At 37.2% G+C, this 19,038-nt stretch overlaps 1 protein-coding gene across 1 annotated transcript in view; it reads left to right on the top strand.

The window, feature by feature from the left end:
* Positions 1-425: 425 nt before the first annotated feature.
* Positions 426-19,038, top strand: part of Wdr19 (WD repeat domain 19) — a 71,985-nt gene continuing 53,372 nt past the window's right edge. Inside the window, exons 1-9 of the mRNA XM_026387374.2 lie at positions 426-461; positions 2,984-3,075; positions 3,368-3,433; positions 5,645-5,770; positions 10,341-10,456; positions 13,536-13,651; positions 14,016-14,096; positions 15,341-15,453; positions 15,732-15,905. Of these exons, the coding sequence (XP_026243159.2) occupies positions 456-461; positions 2,984-3,075; positions 3,368-3,433; positions 5,645-5,770; positions 10,341-10,456; positions 13,536-13,651; positions 14,016-14,096; positions 15,341-15,453; positions 15,732-15,905 (890 nt within the window). The 5' untranslated portion in view covers positions 426-455. The remainder of the gene's footprint in view (positions 462-2,983; positions 3,076-3,367; positions 3,434-5,644; positions 5,771-10,340; positions 10,457-13,535; positions 13,652-14,015; positions 14,097-15,340; positions 15,454-15,731; positions 15,906-19,038) is intronic.

Genomic DNA, 19,038 nt, shown 5'->3' with positions numbered 1-19,038 from the left:
TGTTTCTCTTTTTCTTTTCTTTCTTCCCCGACCCTTCCCTATCCGGCTTTAACTTCTCTCTCTGCTCCCCTTCTGCTTACCCCGGGTTTTCAGTCACTGGCGGTTCAGAAGCAGCAGCATTCCAGGGCTCACAGAGCCCGCCTCCCCGGGACGAGTCTCTGGATTTCACCCAATCAGAGCCCAGGCAGGAAGAGGAGTCACTGCAAGACCCCGGGACGCCCAACTTCTAGGGACTTAACTCCGCCCATGTCATGTGACCCAAGCCACATCTCCCACCTTTCCCCAAGTGGTGGGCTCCTTCGAGTCCCCGCCCCCCTGGCCCCGCCCTCATATGGAGCTCGCGGATTGGTCGCTGCTCGCTCGGTCTCCTGGGTGACGGGAACGCGGTAGCCCTCTAGAAGGAGACCCAGTGCGCCTGCGCACTTTCTAAATCGCGCGGCTGCTGGAGCTTTGAGATGAAGGTAAGTAACTTACAAATCCTGGGGGTGGGAAGACGCGACCGCTGACCCTTCATCAGACCCTCTAAGCGTCCCAGCGAGGAGAGGGTCTGTGCCCCCTTCCCTTCTCTGGAGTTATGGGGAGGGCAGGGGCGAAATTGAAGGAAGCAGGGGAAAGAAAAGAAAACAGCAGAGAAGAAGGCGGGGAGAGAGGCCTCTCTCTGCTGGAGCCGCGAACCGAGTAGAGGTGCGGGAAGAGAGAACCCCGCCACGGCTTCTAATGAGCAGACTGGGTCTGAAGACACCCGAACTTCACGGAGGAAAGAGGGGGCCACGGTGAAGTTGACTCAGTCGGGTATCATGATCTACATCATTTCGTGGGGCTAATCCCCTGGCAAGCCGTGCAGCTGCTCAGCGACCTAAAAAGAATGAAAAGCCTCCGAAAGAATAGTCTTAAATTGCATCGCCGGTGACTGGTCCAATTTACAGATTGCCTGGTAGCGAGAGCACTTTATTCACCAAGAAATCAGCACCCCCACGCGCACGTCTCGGGCGCATCATCCTCTGCACGCAGGTTTTCTAGTCTTGGGCTTCTCATAATCCCCATTCCCCGATCACTGGCTACAGCTGCCTCACCCTTCGATTTACCGCAGCAATACCTCCGTCCTCCTCTGTCAAAGACCTGGAAGGCTCAATTTAAAATTGATTTAGATGTCCAACCCTTCTTTGTGGCTATTAGCGTGGAAATTGGAATTGACAGATTGGTGATCATAACTCATATTTCTAAAGCTAATACTTTCTAATACTTCACAATTTATGAAGTATTAGAAGTAAGGAAGTATTCTCGATTTACAGTTGAGAATTCTATGCTTGAAGTAATTTCAGTGACTTGCTTTAAAGTCCCACGGTTAATAAGCGAGAAATAAAATTTAAATCTTGGTTTTTTGGTTGTGAAGCTAGTACTTTTTCCTCTGCATTGTACTTAGAGTATCTATAGAGCTCCACAGAAGAAAAATAATGTGTAAGATCACAGCCAGAGGCAGGTCTGCCATAAAGTAATAAAGTTCAAATTTAAGGACTCCTTGCTAGTATAAAGGGTTTTCCAGCTAATGCAGTCACAAGTTGCAAAAGTAAAACTTTATAAATACCCTTGTTTACCCCTTCATGAGTCTCCATGCACTACCAAACCTGAATGATTTAGCAGGTTCCTGCTTTTAATAGAGATGTATTTCCTCTTGTCTTTGGCATAGGAAATGCTCACTGGTGTTCAGAGGATTGAAAGTTTTGTGTTGCACTGATTCGTGTTTCCTGCAGTAATAGTAGGGGTAGTGATAGTATGCGTAGAACAAGGGCATCATTGTTTAATCTGTAACTTAGTATTAAAATCTAATTTTTCACTCAAGTTTATGTTCCTAGATCAGCACTGTTTGATAGTTAGTATAATGTGAGTCAATGTAATTTCAAATTTTTAGTAGCCACATTAAAAATTAGAAAGAAGGGCTGGGGTTGTGGCTCAGCGGTGGAGCACTCGCCTCGCACCAGCGAGACTCTGGGTTCGATCCTCAGCACCACATAAAAATACATGTATAACAAAAGTATTGTGTCCAACTACAACTAAAAACTAAATATTTAAGAAAAATGACAAAGAAATGGATAAAACTAATTTTAGTAATATGTTTTTATCTTGCCTGGTATATCTAAAATGTTATTTCAGCATGTAGTCAATATAAAAATTATCAATGAGATAGTTTGCAATCTTTTTTCATACTCTTTGAAATCTGATGTGTATTTTAAGCTTATATCACATGTAAATTTGGATTACCCATATTACAAATCCTCAATAGTTACCTGTGGTTTGTGGCTTCCATATTTGACACACCACTTCTAGATTAGACAAATGAAAATTTTTCAATTGATATACTGTCCACCAAGTAGCCAAGTTAAACACTTAATAATGAAGTAAACATAAGGTAGTGAGAGAATAAAGAAAGAAAAATATAGACATTTTTATGTCTATCTTAAAAATCATTTATGTTTTTTCAAAAAGCAATTTTGTTAAATATAATTCCCAAGAGTTCAATGGATAATCAACTAAATTCAAACTTAAGTTATTTTAATCTCTATCATCTATAAAATTTAAATTACATATTTTTGTAAATTTAACATTTAAAAATATTTTTAAAAAGGCTAGCCTGGTGCAGTGGTGCACTCCTATCATCAGGATGATCACAAGTTCAAGGTCAGCCTGGACAACTTAGGAAAATTCATCTCAGAAAAGAAAAAAAAAAAGGAAAAAGTTTTATAATAAATATTCTCTTATACATTGAGGCCCATACTGTATTAACCACTTGTGTTTGGTTGTGTTTTAGTGTGTTTTCTTTTGTGTTTTTATTGCTTTTTTGGGGGAAAGGAGGCAGGGATAAGCACTAACATAAGATTTCACCAACCTTTATCCTACTGTTTTCATGATCACATTTTGACATATTTTCTGACCAACACTTTATTGTATATGTTTTAAAAATATAAAAATTGTGTTTATTTTTTAGCGTGTTTTCTCTCTACTAGAAAAGACGTGGCTTGGCTCACCGATACTGTTTACCTGGCAAAAATCATCAGGAAACTATCTTGCAGCAACAGGGTAAGAACCAGTAAATGTTTTAAGTAATTCTATTATGCCCATATAACCAAACCTCCTGTTCTACCAGTAGAGGTTCTTGTGTGACTGTAGTATGGGGGGAAAATGAATATTTTCTCTCTGTTAACATCACAGTTCATAGAACCTTTTCTCTGGCAATAACTTTTTAGATACAAATTACGAAAGTACCATGAAAGAATGCTGAAATCACTTGAGTGGCAGATTAATTTTTTTATATACTTAGATAAATAAAAGAAATAATCAAATCATGTCTTCATATTCTAATTGTTTCCAGAGCTGATCATACAGTGAAAATCTTTGATCGCCATGGCCAAAAAAAAAGTGAAATTAACTTACCTGGGTAAGTACAAGCTTTGTTGCCTAAAATATATATATCTTTAATTTGCTGAAAAGATTTTTTTAAAAAACATAGTACTTTCTTAAAACTATAATCAAATAAAATTATATAATCCTCATCTTTTGCCTTCTCCATTTACAGAGGAATTTGTTTTCATCTAATTACTGCATGCTAACTGGTTGCACAACTGGAGCCCCAAAAGAATTTATTTTATGATATAGTAGTTAATGAGATATGCAGAATCATAAATGAGTCCAAAATAAGGATTTTCTGATTAGAGATGCCCAGCCTGCATCTATTTTAGTAATTTTCTTTCCAATAAGTTGGAAAATAGTTACTTTCCACATGCTTTTATCCATTTTCAGGAAATCATAAGTATAATATAGGCATTTTTTTACATTTATTTTTTAGTTGTAGTTGAACACAATATCTTTATTTTATTTATTTATTTTTATGTGGTGCTGAGGATCGAACCCAGGGCCTCACACATTCAAGGCAAGCACTCTACCGCTGAGCCACAACCCCAGCACCGATTTAGGCATTTTTAATGATTCACTGTAATCGTTACCTGTATCAGTTATTCTGCGGATAGTCTTGGTAGTTAAGATTATGTATGTATGTGTAGAGTCCTTCACGGAAATGGCCTTTTGCTTCTATGCTTTTAAAATTCACATCTGTTTTCTGTGGTTTATTGACCATTTTTGCAAACCAGGTAGTTTTATTTCTCTTGGTCTCAGCCTTTCACACCTCCTGCTCTGCCTCACTCACCTAGTGAGCTACCATTTTGGAATTCGCAATTCTCTCAGTTGTTGATTCTGATTTCTACAATCTGGGAAACAAGAGGTCAGAGCAGTCACATGGTCTTTATGTCTAAAATAAGACACTCCGTGAAAAACGTTTTTCAAGTAAATCACATGGGCTTAATAGGCCTAATCTCTGACATCAGGTTTGGTTACACAATGGCATCATTTCTTCTGAATTCTTTTGCTGTATTTATGATAGTTGAATTTGATCAAAAATGATCTCCAGATAAATAAATTGCTATTATACATTAAGTCTTTAATGGGCAGGTGATTTTATCAACAATGTTAAAGCTTCCCTCTTCTATACTTCCAAGATTTCTAAGGATGTTATGGAAAATTAAAATCTTAAGGGGTTGGTATTGTGGTTCTGTGGTAGAGCACTTGCCTAATACGTGTGAGACATTGAATTCAAGCCTTAGCACCACATAAAATAATTAAAAATAAAATAAAAGATATTGTGTCCACCTATAACTAAGAAAAAAAATTTTAAAGAAGTAATCCCCAACTTAAATGTAAATCAAAACATACCTTAGCCAATACCCAAGAGCAAAGAGCATCAACATGAAAAATAGCATTAGGGAAGAAAAGTTCTATTTTCTTAAGAATTTAATGAATTTCAAAGTTTTAAAATTATAGCAAATGGGTTAGGGCTGTAGCTCAGTGGCAGAGCACTTGCCTACCACATGTGAGGCACTGGGTTTGATCCTCAGCACCAAGTAAAAATAAACAAATAAAGGCATGCTGTCCATCTAAATCTACAAAAAAAAAAATTTTTAATTATAGCAAACATTTTGGAATAATCTTAAACAAAGAATCATATGAAATAGAGCATTTACAGTTTATAACTCTGTTGTGACCTAAAGTAAATCATTATTCTTATTCTATCAAGATATAAAATGAAAATAACATTTCTTACCACTTCAGAATTCAGTCTTCACATTGTTTGTGACCTTGATCTACTTTATTTTCAACTTCTTTATACATAACTTCATTTCTTATCAGTGCCTTCTTTATCTCTCTGTAAATCTGAAACAAACTTTCAAAACTTGATTATAACAATTATCTGTTGATTCTAGGTGTGATGTTATGGAGGTGTTTGATGAGTATGTTTTCCCAGAAGGCCAGATTCTTTATAGGATTCAAGAAAATCTGTTAATTCTTTAGGTGTCATTATATTAAATTAAAATGGTATTAATAATAAAATTAAAATTTTCAACAAAAATCTGAAGTTAGTATTAGCTAAACAGTCAATAGAGAGTTACATTTCTCATTTTGGAATTTATGACCTGTTCAAAATAGATTGAATGGTTTTGTGGTAAACAAAAGTCACAAATAGGTCTTTCAATTTCTTTCCCCCTACTTAAGAAAAATGTACAGAAATGTTTTGCTCTCTCTCTTTTTTTAAAAAAAGTAACTGTGTTGCCATGGATTGGGATAAAGATGGAGATATCCTAGCAGTGATTGCTGAGAAATCCAGCTCCATTTATCTCTGGGATGCCAACACAAATAAAACCAGCCAACTAGACAGTGGCATTAGGTAAGGATAACCAACCAACCAACCTACCTACCTACCTACCTATCTTTCTTTCTTTCTTTCTTCCTCTTTCTTTCTTTCCTTCCTTCTTTATTTCTTTTTTTCTTTATTTATGTTAAGTGGTGATCTCAGTTCTTTGGTTTTACTTTATTTTTTGACTAACATCGATTAATTGAACATATTATTGGAGTATAGCATGAAATTTCAACACAAGCATACAATGCATGCACTGACCAAATCAGGGTAATAGCATTTCCCAACATTTTTATTTTGTTAATCTTCACTTAGAAACATGATTATCTATAAGTTTGATGCCAGCAGTTCATTTTAAAGATGACTTGAGTGACTTTCTTATAAATGAAAAATCTCATTTCATTGTTATTATTATTCTATAATCCTAACCTAAACCAGCTTATTAAAACAAAGTTGTTATAATTATAAAATGGAAATAGCTTCTGAAAAGTTGCTTTCAATGAAAAACATAAAAAATCACAAAGATATTTGAAATCACATATATATGGGAAAATCTGGAGATGGAGTTGGCTGCAGGGATAGCTGTCTATGGGCGTTCTAATAATGCAGTCCAGACTCTCCATCTCTCAGCTCTTCCTTTCTCTGTATTGACTTCATTTGAAGTCAGAATCACTTTTATTATTCTTCACAGCAGTCATGTCAGAGAAAAGAGTAAGGCCCTTTTTACCACCAGTGACCATTCAGAAGGTCTCTGAATGAAGCAGAGAAGGCCATACATGGTATTGCCGGTCCCACCAGGTGAAGGATGGGGTAAAAGGTTGGGCTGCTCCCAAGTGAAGAAACTCTAAAGTAGAGAGAATAAATCACACACCCTGCTAAAATAGAAAACACTTTTTACCATATGGAAAAGAAAAACTTGCCTGTATTTGCAACTAAAACTTCATCATGTTGACCTGGGACAAGTTGCTTTATTTCTAAGCCTCAATTTCTTCTTTATGGAATGGGTATGATATCTGCTTGATGGCTTCATGTGCCCTGCAGGCGGGCAGGAAGAGATCACACACAACAGTGTAAATTTAAATTATAAATTTCCAGCTTATTTACTAGGGAATAACAGAACCAGAGGAAGCAGGTTGGCTTTGCAGAGCCAGACCAGACATAACTTCAGTGCAGTGTCCTTTGACCCTACAAAGTGGCTCTTGAGCCACAGAGCTATAGAAGATACTTTCTACCCAGTGTCAAGTCTCACTAGGTCTAAGAACCTTTGTCTTTTGCCCTGTCCCTTTGCACTTGGGTTTGCATCCCTTTTCAGAAAGATTTTACATACTCAGCCAGGCGAGGTGATGCACACCTGAAATCCCAGTGGCTTGGGAGGCTGAGGCAGGAGGATCGAGGGCTCAAAGCCAGCCTCAGTAAAAGCAAGATGCTAAGGAACTCAGTGAGACTCTGTAAAATATAAAATAGGGCTGGGGATGTGGCTCAGTGGTTGAGTGCCCCTGAATTCCATCCCCTGGTACCCCCCCCCAAAAAAAAGAAAGATTTTACACACTCTGTCCTGTCACACTTTCACTCAAGGGAATGTTTATAAACAGAGTTCATTTCCCCACATCATCTCAGGGTTGTTGTGATGTTTAAATGAGTGTTATGGCCAGGCATGAAATTAAGACCTGCAGAAATGGTAGATGTTATTGTAATTGTCATTAAGATAAAATTTAGGATTTTTGCTCTTGGTATTAATATTTAATGTCTAAACAACTTTTATATATACAAATATATAGCTGCTACCTTTTGATATTTATGTAAAGGCAAATCCTGTGTATGTATGTGTGTTAAAGTGAAACTCTTAAGTTGGAATATCAAAATTTTGTAAATGTTTTTTTTTTCAACTTATATGCCCTTAAGTATTTTAGATTCCATCTACAAATTTGATCTGAAATTATTCTTTTGAGCACTTCAAATACCTTTAAACAGTATACAAAACACAAAATTCAAATAGGATTATTAAAAACTTACTATGATACTACTTAACTAAAAAAACTGTTTTAACATCATTTCTTCATTTTTGCTGTCTATATTTTTATATCTTCTTAGGATTAAACCAGTATTTACTCTGATACTGGCCTACAGCAGTAATCAGTTAGATAATTGAGATACAGCCATCTTTCCAGAGAGAACCCTACATAAAACATCTGGTTCATCAACCAACCCATTCTTGGCTAGATCGTGGCACATGGTTGCCTCTCCCAAGGCAACACAGCCCTGACTACTGGTTATCCTGCTTAGTCTGTTTTCTAATTGATCTTCGGTTATCATATCATCAGTAAGATTCTTCTAAACCCATACCTTCCATAGAAGTTGCAGGGTTTTGTAGTCTGTGCATTTCTCTAGAATTACCTGTCTTTTTTTCCCCCCCTAGTACTGGGGTATACATTCTAGCCAAATGCTCTATCACTAAGCTACATGCCCCACTCAAGTGATTACTGTTTGAAGTTTTTCTTGACCATAGATAACATAAGACTATTCTACATTGGCATGATCTGTTAATATTATTGGGAATTTATGTATGTTTTATCTTTTTATAAATTATAGGCCCCTCTAGAGACCTTATCTCCTAAGAGAAGTTCAGTGAGCTCTTCGTTTCAGGATATCCAGTTCCTTGATTTTCTTAGAACTCCCTGTTTACCCTCTTTATAGGGGGTGGTTGTGTGATGGTTGGTTCTGATCGACTGTTGAATAGACCAGTGTTACATGACTCCTGATGCTGATCAGACCTTGTTCTTATTACACATGCCCTCTTGTCTGTTACTATTTAACTCGCTCACAGTTCCTTTTATTCATGTGATCTGAGAAACAGATTCCGAGATGTCATTAACTGGATAAGAGATTTACTAAGGGAACACCTATGAGAGGACTTGGGGCGGGGGGGGGAGAAGACATTAGAAGAGCCGTGAGACCCCAGTGCATATCTAGCCCTAGGGAAAGAGAGGGAAGGAAGGATGAGTAGAGATATCTTTGATTGTAGCATAGTTCTGAGACAGTTCAGCTGGGCGTAGGGGGAATCTTTGAAGCTAAGGAGTCCTGGGTCTCCAGGAATGGGCCTTGGAGTATCCCTGTCTTGTTCAGTCATTATCTAGAAACAGTCCATGGCAAAGCATAGCTCCAGTGCTGAGCAGCTGGGCCCTAGATCCGTTACACTCTGCAGCCAGAGATCTGAGAGACAGTCACATGGCTGCTACACCTGCTTAAACAGGTAGAGAAAAATTCATATTTGTCTTTTATAAAATATATAGTTAATAGAAGAACCCAGCAGTCTGGTATATTAGCACTCCCTTTACTTACTGAAATTGATTTTTAACTAAACATTTTGTCATATTCACATGTTATTAAAACTAACTTTTCATATTCTTATCATAGTTTTATGACCTTTTACAAACTTGTATCAAGTATATAATTTGAGGCAGGGTGGGGGGTACTGGAGATTGAACTCACAGGCACTCAACCCTGAGCCACATCCCAGCCCCATTTTGTATTTTATTTAGAGACAGGGTCTCACTGAGTTGCTTGCACCTCCCTTTTGCTGAGTCTGGCTTTGCACTCTTGATCTTCCTGCCTCAGCCTCCCAAACTGCTGGGATTACAGGGGTGTGCACCCCATCCAGCTTAAGTATATAATTTTTGATGCTCAAATTCTCCTAATTTAGCTTGAGAAGTCCTCTTTAAGCTTACTCTTTTGTCTTTTAATTACTACCCTCAACATTCTTGGGAGGAATGCTCTTCCTGAAAACAGGAGCATGGTCTGTCAGGGGTGTTCAAAATGTAGCTGCATCAGGGGGCTTATTAAAACACAGATAGCCAGATAACACCACCACCACCCATCCATGCCCAAATTTTTCACTGAGTGGTTCGAGGTTGGCATCTGACATCTGGCATTTCTAATAAGTTCCCAGGTGATGCTGCTGGTTCTGGGGTTGAAAGCTGCTAATCTAGACCCATTGTGGTTTCTTTTCTCAATATGTGGAATGAGCTATTTTCCAAAGAGTCCTTGATTACCTTTCACAGGGAATTACATAAAAGTCCAACCCATGAATCTTAGATTGCATGTTATAACTGGTGGCAGGTAAAAGTGCTTTTTACCTGCTTCTGAGCTATTCTTAATAGTGACAGAGACAGCAGAAAGATATATCTTTTTTTAAAGTCACAAATTCCCAGTGATTTTTCCAATTCAATATATCATGTTATTTTACTACTACTTTTTGAAAGCACAAAGTGTCATCATCCGTTAAGATTTTACAACAATTAATGGTAAACCCATCATTAGTGAAGTAATATCAAGAGTCATTCCATGAAATTTGAGGTTATATCATAACCAACTAGAAGTCTACATTCATTATATATTTATATTTTGAGTCTGATCCTAAGATCATCTTATAGCATCTCCAAAATTTCTTTAGCACTTAATTTTTGTCCTTAAGCAGTAAGTTATAATTTCATGCTTTAGCTTCTGAGCAGAGGTTAAGATTATTTCATGAAGTACATTTTGAAAGGATTATTTAGAGGTCATAATGGTGAATTGTTTAGTAATTTGTATCTTAATGTTACAGGGATCAAATGTCTTTCCTTCTTTGGGCCAAAACTGGAAGTTTCCTGGCTGTTGGAACTATTAAAGGAAATTTGCTAATTTATAATCATCAGACATCTCGAAAGATTCCCGTCCTTGGTAGGTTGTAGCTGGAAACACTGCCGAATATTTGAGTTGCTTTACCTGAATGTAAATTTTTTTGTCTCATATTCCCTTGATATTACAAAGGAAATTTTGTAACAGGAAGGCCCTCCCTGCTTCAGTCTCACAGCTAGTTAAACAAGAAAATCCCTCTTCACTGCTTACTAAGAATTTCCCAGGGTTAAGGTCAGCCAATGTCTTTGGGCATCAAGACAATAATGATATGGATTCCATATGTCCTTTTCTCACCCAGTTTGTATCTTTCAAGGTGAACTTTAGTCATGTTATAATGTAACAATTTTAGTCCATGTAGTAGGTGAACCAAAACATTTGGAAATTGCTTGAATGAAGTATATCCAGATTCCTAATTCGGACACCTCACTCTGTCCAAACACCAATTAAATCTAGGTGTTGGGGGGTTGGGATTGTGGCTCAGTGGTAGAGCACTTGCCTAATAAGTGTGAGGCACTGGGTTCAATCCTCAGCACCACATAAAAAATAAACAAAACAAAGGTTTGTATACATCTATAATTTAAAAAAAATTAAATCTAGGTGTTGGGCTGAGTTCTGTTTGCCTCAGGTATGTGGCTAGGGAGTGTTTGTTTCTTGTCTGACCTAGTTTCAGGCTCTTTGAATCCCCACCTTTGGTCACCTGGCCTGTGCCCTCTGAATACCCTTGAAGATGCAGTATTGGTTCTTTTCAGTTAACATTATTCTGCTGACTGGTGGAACTATTGGGCTTAATGCAGGTGGCCAGAAAAAGTTATAACTTACTACTAACAAAAGTATTAAACTCCAGAGGTAGTGGCACCTACAGAATACTTGAGTACCTTTCCATCAAGGATAGTTAATCCTTTCAAATTATTTTCACCTTTATATATCTCTTTAATATTAATTTTAATTCTACAGCTAAACAGTAATGTCATTGACCTATTTGAAAGATTAAACTAAAATTTTTGAAGTTACAAAAATCAAATTTATCATATAAATTATCTATTCAACTTGAGTAGGCATTTTTTATTTCCCACTTATCTGCAGGTAGATCCCATCAGCTAATTTTGAAGCCCCAGAAATTGTGACACTCATGGTATAAGAAAATAATTGCCTGTGATTATTTTTTAATAAGGCATTTAACATGTATACATTATTTTGCTCTTCAATTTAATATGAATATTGATGCTGCTTACTTCCTTATTTAATAACTATGTAAAATGGACCTTAAGAGATGCAGATTAATTACAGATTTTAGGTCCTTGAGTTAAACTTAAACCTGCCTTTCTCACAGGTGACTATGACTTGTGGCTCTGCTTTTCTTTCTAACTTGCTTTCTAAAACCCAGCCATCCCATTTCTAATAGCAGCTGATGGTTGCATGAGATGTCAGCACTTTGCAGTAACTAAGGATCTATGACCTTGTTCCAAGTTGCACTTACTTTTCTTGAACTAGACTAGATACGAGCAGTTCTTGCTTTGCCTGGTTCAAATATGCATGAATCCAAGTTAGAAGAGTTTAATCAAATGATGCCAGTTTCCTGTAACACAGTTCCCATCTCAGTTACATAGTATGTTAACTGTGAGTTAATGTTAATTAAATGAGTTGATAATATGTAAAGTGCCCTGAGCACTACAAGTGGGGACATAGGTTGGCTTTTATGGTAAGGCTACCCGAGTTCTGAGCACTAGAAGCAAAAGGGCCTTTGGGTTCATAGGAAGAAAGAGGAAGACCTTCTTCTCCCTTTCTTGCGTAAGGAAAGGAGTTTGTCTTGAGCATCTTTCCACCTTCCTCACATAGTCCTTTTTCCTCCCCTGTATACCAGAGTCCCCCACTATACAATCAGCAAAATCTCTGTTTCTCCAGCCTGTTCTCTGAATGTTCTCTTCACATCAGTGCTCTGGTCTCCTGATTTGAAATACTCCCTGTATCCTGAAAACTCCTTAATTTATCTCTCTTCCACACCATACACTCATACATCCAGCTGCTTCCTCAACATCTTCAAAGAGATGTCAAGTAAATGCTTCAGATTTAATATCTCCAAAACCCTCTTGACCCACAGCTTCCCTCTTCTTGCTGATGACATATCATTTCAAATTGTGAGGCCAAACTTTACATCCCCTTGACCCTTTTCTTTCTCATACTTTCCATGTCTCATTTGTCAGAAACTCTGGTTTCTACCTCCAAATATCCCCAGATTCCTGCCTGTCTCATTACCTCTCCTGCTGCTATCAGGGCATGGGCCTTAGTATTTTCCACCTGAATTTCTGTAGTCTCCTCTTCGTTGGTCTCCCTGCCTAAGCTCTTGCCCTGCCATAGAATACAGTTGGCCCTCCATATTTGGGGGTTCTACATCCTCAGGCTCACCCAGCCACAAATCAAATATATTCAGAAAAAAAAAACTATCTATACTGAGCATGTACATATTTTTTTCATTTCATTATTCTTTTATTATTTGAGAGAGAGAGAGTGAGAGAGAGAGAGAGAGAGAGAGAGTGTTATTGTGCTGACTGGAAAGCCCAGAGAGAGTTTCTGATCCTTAGTGGTTATCTACTATTACTAGCTAAGAAACTCAGATTCATTCATATTTTCACCTTAGCATTACCATGAAGTATTATGAATGATTAAAACTGTGAGTGTTCTTTCTACTTCACGATTTACCCGACCATGGTAAATTGTGGAGCTGATTATAAGTAAAGATGACATCACTGCTTTGGGATTTACTTCTCTTAAGGACATTATTGTTACAGGCTTTATTATGTTGTAAACAAACAAAATTTGTCAAGGATCAGAATATCCTTTTATGTGCTTATATTCAGATAAAAAGTTGGAAAGAGCATTAACTTTATGTACCTTTTTCTTGATTTACAACTTAGTAATAAACTTAGTTTATTACTAAGTTTATTACTAAGTAAGTAGTTAGCAGACACTAACTACTTTGAAGATATTCTAAATTCTTTGTTAGTGAATCCCATGGCATATCACCTAAATTTTCAGACTGGTATCACAGATTTATTTATTTATTTATTTATTTATTTAGAGAACTCCATGTAGCTATACAAAAATCATCTTTTTTTTTCCTTAGGAAAACATACCAAAAGAATCACATGTGGATGTTGGAGTACAGAAAATCTGCTTGCTTTAGGTGGTGAAGATAAAATAATTACAGTTAGTAACCAGGAGGGGGACACAATAAGACAGGTAATGTAGTAATGTCTCTGTGGTCTGATATATTCAAATTTTCCTCAAAATAGTTTGTCTTTTGCGTTGGGTTATGACTCAGTGGTAGAGCGTTCGCCTAGCACATACATGTGAGGCCCTGGGTTCAATCCTCAGCACCACATAAAAATAAATAAATAAAATAAATGTATTGTGTCCAACTACAACTAAAAAATAAATATTTTTATTTGTTAACATTCAGAATTTGTGCATGTGGTATTTTGTTTTGTATTTTGAGGTTTTAGGAATTAGATCCAGGGCCTTGTTAGATCCATAAGCCCCAAGTCCTCTAGAAAGAATTTGAATATTGGGTTTGTTCACAGTGATGATATTTTTATCCTTATAGACAACGATGAGATCAGAGCCAAGCCACATACAATTTGCCACGATAAAGACCAGCGACCAAAGTGCTGCTACTGAAAACACAGTAAGAATTCTAAATCAAATCCATGCTCAAGTCATTGTGGTAATTTTGTAGAATATAGCTATTTCCTTTTCTTGGATAGGTTTTGAAAAATAAATTATGTTTGTCACTTATTAATCCAAAGTAGGGCTCAATTTCTCAGGCCTGAAAATTGCTTTTGCCTCTGTTGACCTCTGGTATCACAGAAAATGAGAATAACTTCCTTTCCAGTTGGTGGTGTTGCTCTGTTCATTCATGTGGTAACAAAAACAGGGGAGATTCGTGATTTCTCTGTGACTTTTTTTCTCTACAATTGGGTGAACAGATCTCAAAAGTTGTAATTTTTCATTCCTTAATACCTAGTTACATTTTCTTTTCTATATTTTAATATTCCAAAATTCAGATGATTTGCATAATCAACATGCATATATTTAATGACGTAATGTGTCTTTATTTCCTATAAAGCAATTTTTATGTTGATATTGACTACTATTGGTGACATCTTAGAATCAGGGAATATATCAAAGTGTCACTCTTGATGAAGTCAAATAAACAAACATGCTCTTTTTTCTCCCCAACACAAATATACCTTCCACTGAGAATTATATTAAGTATTAACTTGTGTTAGTAGCAAAGGGATGCTAGTTTAGCCATGCTCACCTGCAAGTGATGGAAGTAATGATATAAAAAGCCAGGCTAGATCATCCATAGAAGTGTGGGGATCTGTAATCCCCAGTGGCTCAAAAGCAGATTGGCCTCTTAGAATGGAAGACTCTTTAAACTCTGAATATGAAATAACTTCAGTGAAACTATGTCAGACTTACCCTCCCACATTGCATAGTATTCTAAGGAGAGGTGTAGAGTTTATTCCAGCCGGGTGTGGTGGTGTACACTTATAATCCCAGCAACTTTTGAGTTTGAAGCCAGCCTCAGCAATTTAGCAAGACCCTGTCTCAAAACAAACTCAGTGGTTAAGCACCCTTGGGTTCAATCCCTGGTACCAAAAAAAAAAAAAAAGGAGGCTATTCCACAAAGGTATTTTAGTATATTTCAAAGGGTATGTTAAAGATGTGTAAAGCCAAGGACCCTTACCAAAATATACCTCACTAGATGCATTTTTTGTTAAGTCACATTATCATGCTAATTTAGCACATGGAAATTTGGTTTATTGTTTTCCTAAATTAGGTTCAGCTGTTTGGATTTGCTTATTGGTCTTTTCAAGAACTACTAAGTAATTTATTTCACAATCTCCTGATCTTTTCTGACAGATAAGTGCGGTGGTTGGCAAGAAAACTTTGTGTATTTTTAATATAAATGATCCAGATTGCCCAATGGATCTGGAATTTCAGCAGCGCTATGGCAGTATTGTCTGCTATAGTTGGTATGTACCAAAAGCTCATTATAGAAAGAAATCCATTGTTTTTCCATACTAATTATATGTATAAAGTTTTGCCTGTAACATTCTCTATAGAGCATTTCTGAGTTATAGTCTGTGATTAAGTATGTGAAACTGCCTAGCATATTATCTGATATTTAGTTGGCCCTTGATAAATCATATTCTTTAAGGTATTTGCTGATTTCCCATATTACCAGTAATATATGAGTCTCCTTTTTAAAAATTTCTTTTTCTTTACCATATTTTTGCCTTTGTTGCTGCAGGTTTGGTGATGGCTACATCATGATTGGTTTTTCACGTGGCATTTTCGTGGCCATTTCTACATACTTCCAAGAAATTGGGCATGAGGTATTTCAGACTCGCAACCATAAAGATAATCTAACCAGTATTGCAATATCACAGACTCTTAACAAAGCTGCCACATGTGGAGATAACTGGTAAGTCATATTCTCATATGGCTAGGAAAGTTTATATAGAGAAGACTCAAGAAAATCAGTAAGACTTTGGTAACTGATAAATCTGATATTCATACTTTCTTGGACTCTGAGAACATGTTTACATTTGCAGATTTCTTAAACTCCTCACCCTCTGCTGCCTTTAATACTCAGAGCAAAAATATAATATGGGGGGGGCTGGGATTGTGGCTCAGTGGCAGAGCACTTGCCTAGCATGCGCAAGGACCTGGGTTCAATCCTCAGCACCACATAAAAATAAATGAATGGAATAAAGGTATTCTGTCCAACTACAACTAAAAAAAATAAATAAATATTTAAATATATATATAAAAAATATGGAATATACTAGAAAATCAATCTTAAAAATAGTATAGGCAATCTCAGATAATCAGTTCAGCACACTGCACCCTGTCTCTCCTACCATACACAGCAGTAAAACCTGGAAAGAGTGATGGAGCAGCTATTTAAGGTCTCTGAAATGTAAATATTAGCAGGTCAGAATTCAAAGTACCACTGAAGCAACAATGAGGCTTCCTTTCTCCTCCACTCTCTCTCAGGCAGGACTCAAGATAGCCCGAATCCTAGAAGCAGGCATCAGAGCACAGAGAGCTGCAAAACATTGCAGGAAAGGAAAGACCTAATGATCAGAGGCAATTGGGGAAATGTCCTGATTTTTGAGTTTTCATTCTTGTTTTTCTCTCCTGCCCTGGCCACCAAGTAGCCTGTAAGAGCATCAGCACCAAGGACCCATAGGCACCTCAAGCTTTGATGGAGGGTAGCCTCCTTCATCTGTTAGAGGACCTCTGGTCCCAAGGAAGCGGAACAAATCCCTGTTGCTTATTTTTCTTTCTGCCCACAGATGCTGGTGCAGTTGTAGGGACTACAACAGAGTACAGGGTGTCTAGAGCCCCAGGGTTCCTGGAGGACCAAAAAGGGAACCCCCAAGGAACCAGAAAACAAAGAGGGAGGGACTCAGGAAAGAAATCTGAAACAGATGGTTATGAACTCCTAGGTTTACCCCTCAGCTTGTATGTGTAAATTTTTTTAACTTTATTTTATTATTATTATTTTTTTATGTGGTGCTGAGGATCTAACCCAGTGCCTCACACATGCTAGGCAAGCGCTCCATCAGTGAGCCACAACCCCAGCCCCTGTAAATCTTATTCTAAACATTTACCAAAGACTTTGAGCATTGAACTGAGGTCCAGTACTGGCCACTGAGTGGGCCGTGCAGGGACATATCTAAATACTACTGCAGAAGCTTAGAAAATAGAGCTGTCGTTGAAACCAGAACCCACATAATATGCTTGAAATCTGTGGCCTGAACCCAAATGGGTTGATTGCCTAGTAAAACAAAAATATTAACCTTCTCCAAAGGAATTAGGTTAGACACAGGGTCTCAAAACATAACGTTCAAAGTGTCTAGAATATAACCCAAAATTACCTGGCATCTGAAGAATTAAGAAAAGTTCAACTCACTTGGGAAAGGGCAATCAGAGGACACCAATGCCAAGAAGGTACAGAGGCAGCTGTTACTGAAATACTGTCAAAGGGCTAATAATCTAAAATGGGAAAGATCACCTAAGAAAAAGAAATAGAACTTCTAAAGAAGAATCGAGTAGAAATTTTAGAATTTAAAAAAATCCAATACATACAGTGGACTTAGTAGCAAATGGAGGTCAGGGTAAAGAGTACACTTAAAGATAGATCAACCTAAAATGTCCAATCTGAACACAGAAAAAGAAGATTGAAAAAAAAAATTAGTAGGAAGTTGGGGACCTGTGAAATAATACCAAAAAGTCATCAGAATCCTCAAAATAATGGCTGGAAACTTCTTTATAGGAAAAAGCATAAACCTAGATATTACAGAAGTTCAGCAGGTCCTCAAAAGGATAAAATCAAAGAAATGAATCTTGACAAAGAAAAAATCTTGACAGTAGCCAGAAAACATTTTAAATGGCAATGAGTTTCTCACCATAAAGTATGGAGGACAGAAGGGTCACAGTGTCCTTAATCTGCTGAAGTAAGGGCACTGTCGATTGAAATTCTGTATTCACTGAAATTATCTGATTAGCAATGAAGATAAAAACTTTCTCAGAATAAGAAAAAGTGAAGAGAATTTCTTGCCAGGCAGCAGACTTGATCTAAAATAATTGCTGAAGGAAGTTCTTTAGAGAGAAGAGAACTGATGACAGAAGGAAATTTGAGATGATAAGAATGAAGGAAAAGCCCAACACAGTAGTGCAAGCCTATAATCCCAGCAACTCAGGAGGCTGAGGCAGGAGGATAGCAAGTTTGAGGATTGTTAGCCTCAGCAACTTAGCAAGACCTCCTTCTCAAAACAAATGAACAAAACAAAAAACAGAAGGAAGGAAGAATTGGCAAGGAATGTAATTCAGTGGTGGAGCATTTTCCTAGCATAGCATGTATGAGATCCTGGGTCCCCAGTAACAAACACACACACACACACATACACACACACACACACACACACAAAGACCAAAATAATCTGGATGAATATAATAAGACTTTTTTCTTTAACATAAATGTGACTGTTAAAAGCAAAAGTTATAAAGTAAGTCTAATAGAGATGTGATACACAGGACAACTGTAATACAAGAAGGAGAGACTAAAAGTTGACATATGTAATAAGATTTCTACATTTCACCTGAAATGGTCAAATATTGATTCTAGAAAGACTATGAAAAATTAAATATGTATATTGTAATCTAGAGCAACCACTAAAAAAACTATACAAAGATATTTATAAAAGTACAAAATTATGGCATTTGCAGGTAAATGGATGGAATTGGAGAACATCATGCTAAGCAAAATAAGCCAATCCCCAAAAAACAGGGGCCGAATGTTTTCTCTGATTAGTAGATGCTAACCTATAATGGGAGGGGGACATGGGATGAGTAGAGGAACTTTGGATGGGGCAAAGAGAAGTGGGGAAGGGAGGCAAGAGGATACAAAAGATGGTGGAATGAGACGGACATCATTATCCCAGGTACATGTGTGATTTCACGAATGGTGTGACTCTACTTCATGTACAATTAGAGAAGCAAAAAATTCTGTTCCATTTGTGTACAATGAATCAAAGACCTTTCTACTG

The sequence above is a fragment of the Urocitellus parryii genome, chromosome 10 (assembly GCF_045843805.1).
Source record: "Urocitellus parryii isolate mUroPar1 chromosome 10, mUroPar1.hap1, whole genome shotgun sequence".
NCBI classification, from domain to species: domain Eukaryota; kingdom Metazoa; phylum Chordata; class Mammalia; order Rodentia; family Sciuridae; genus Urocitellus; species Urocitellus parryii.
This window is presented reverse-complemented; position numbering and strand designations above follow the sequence as displayed.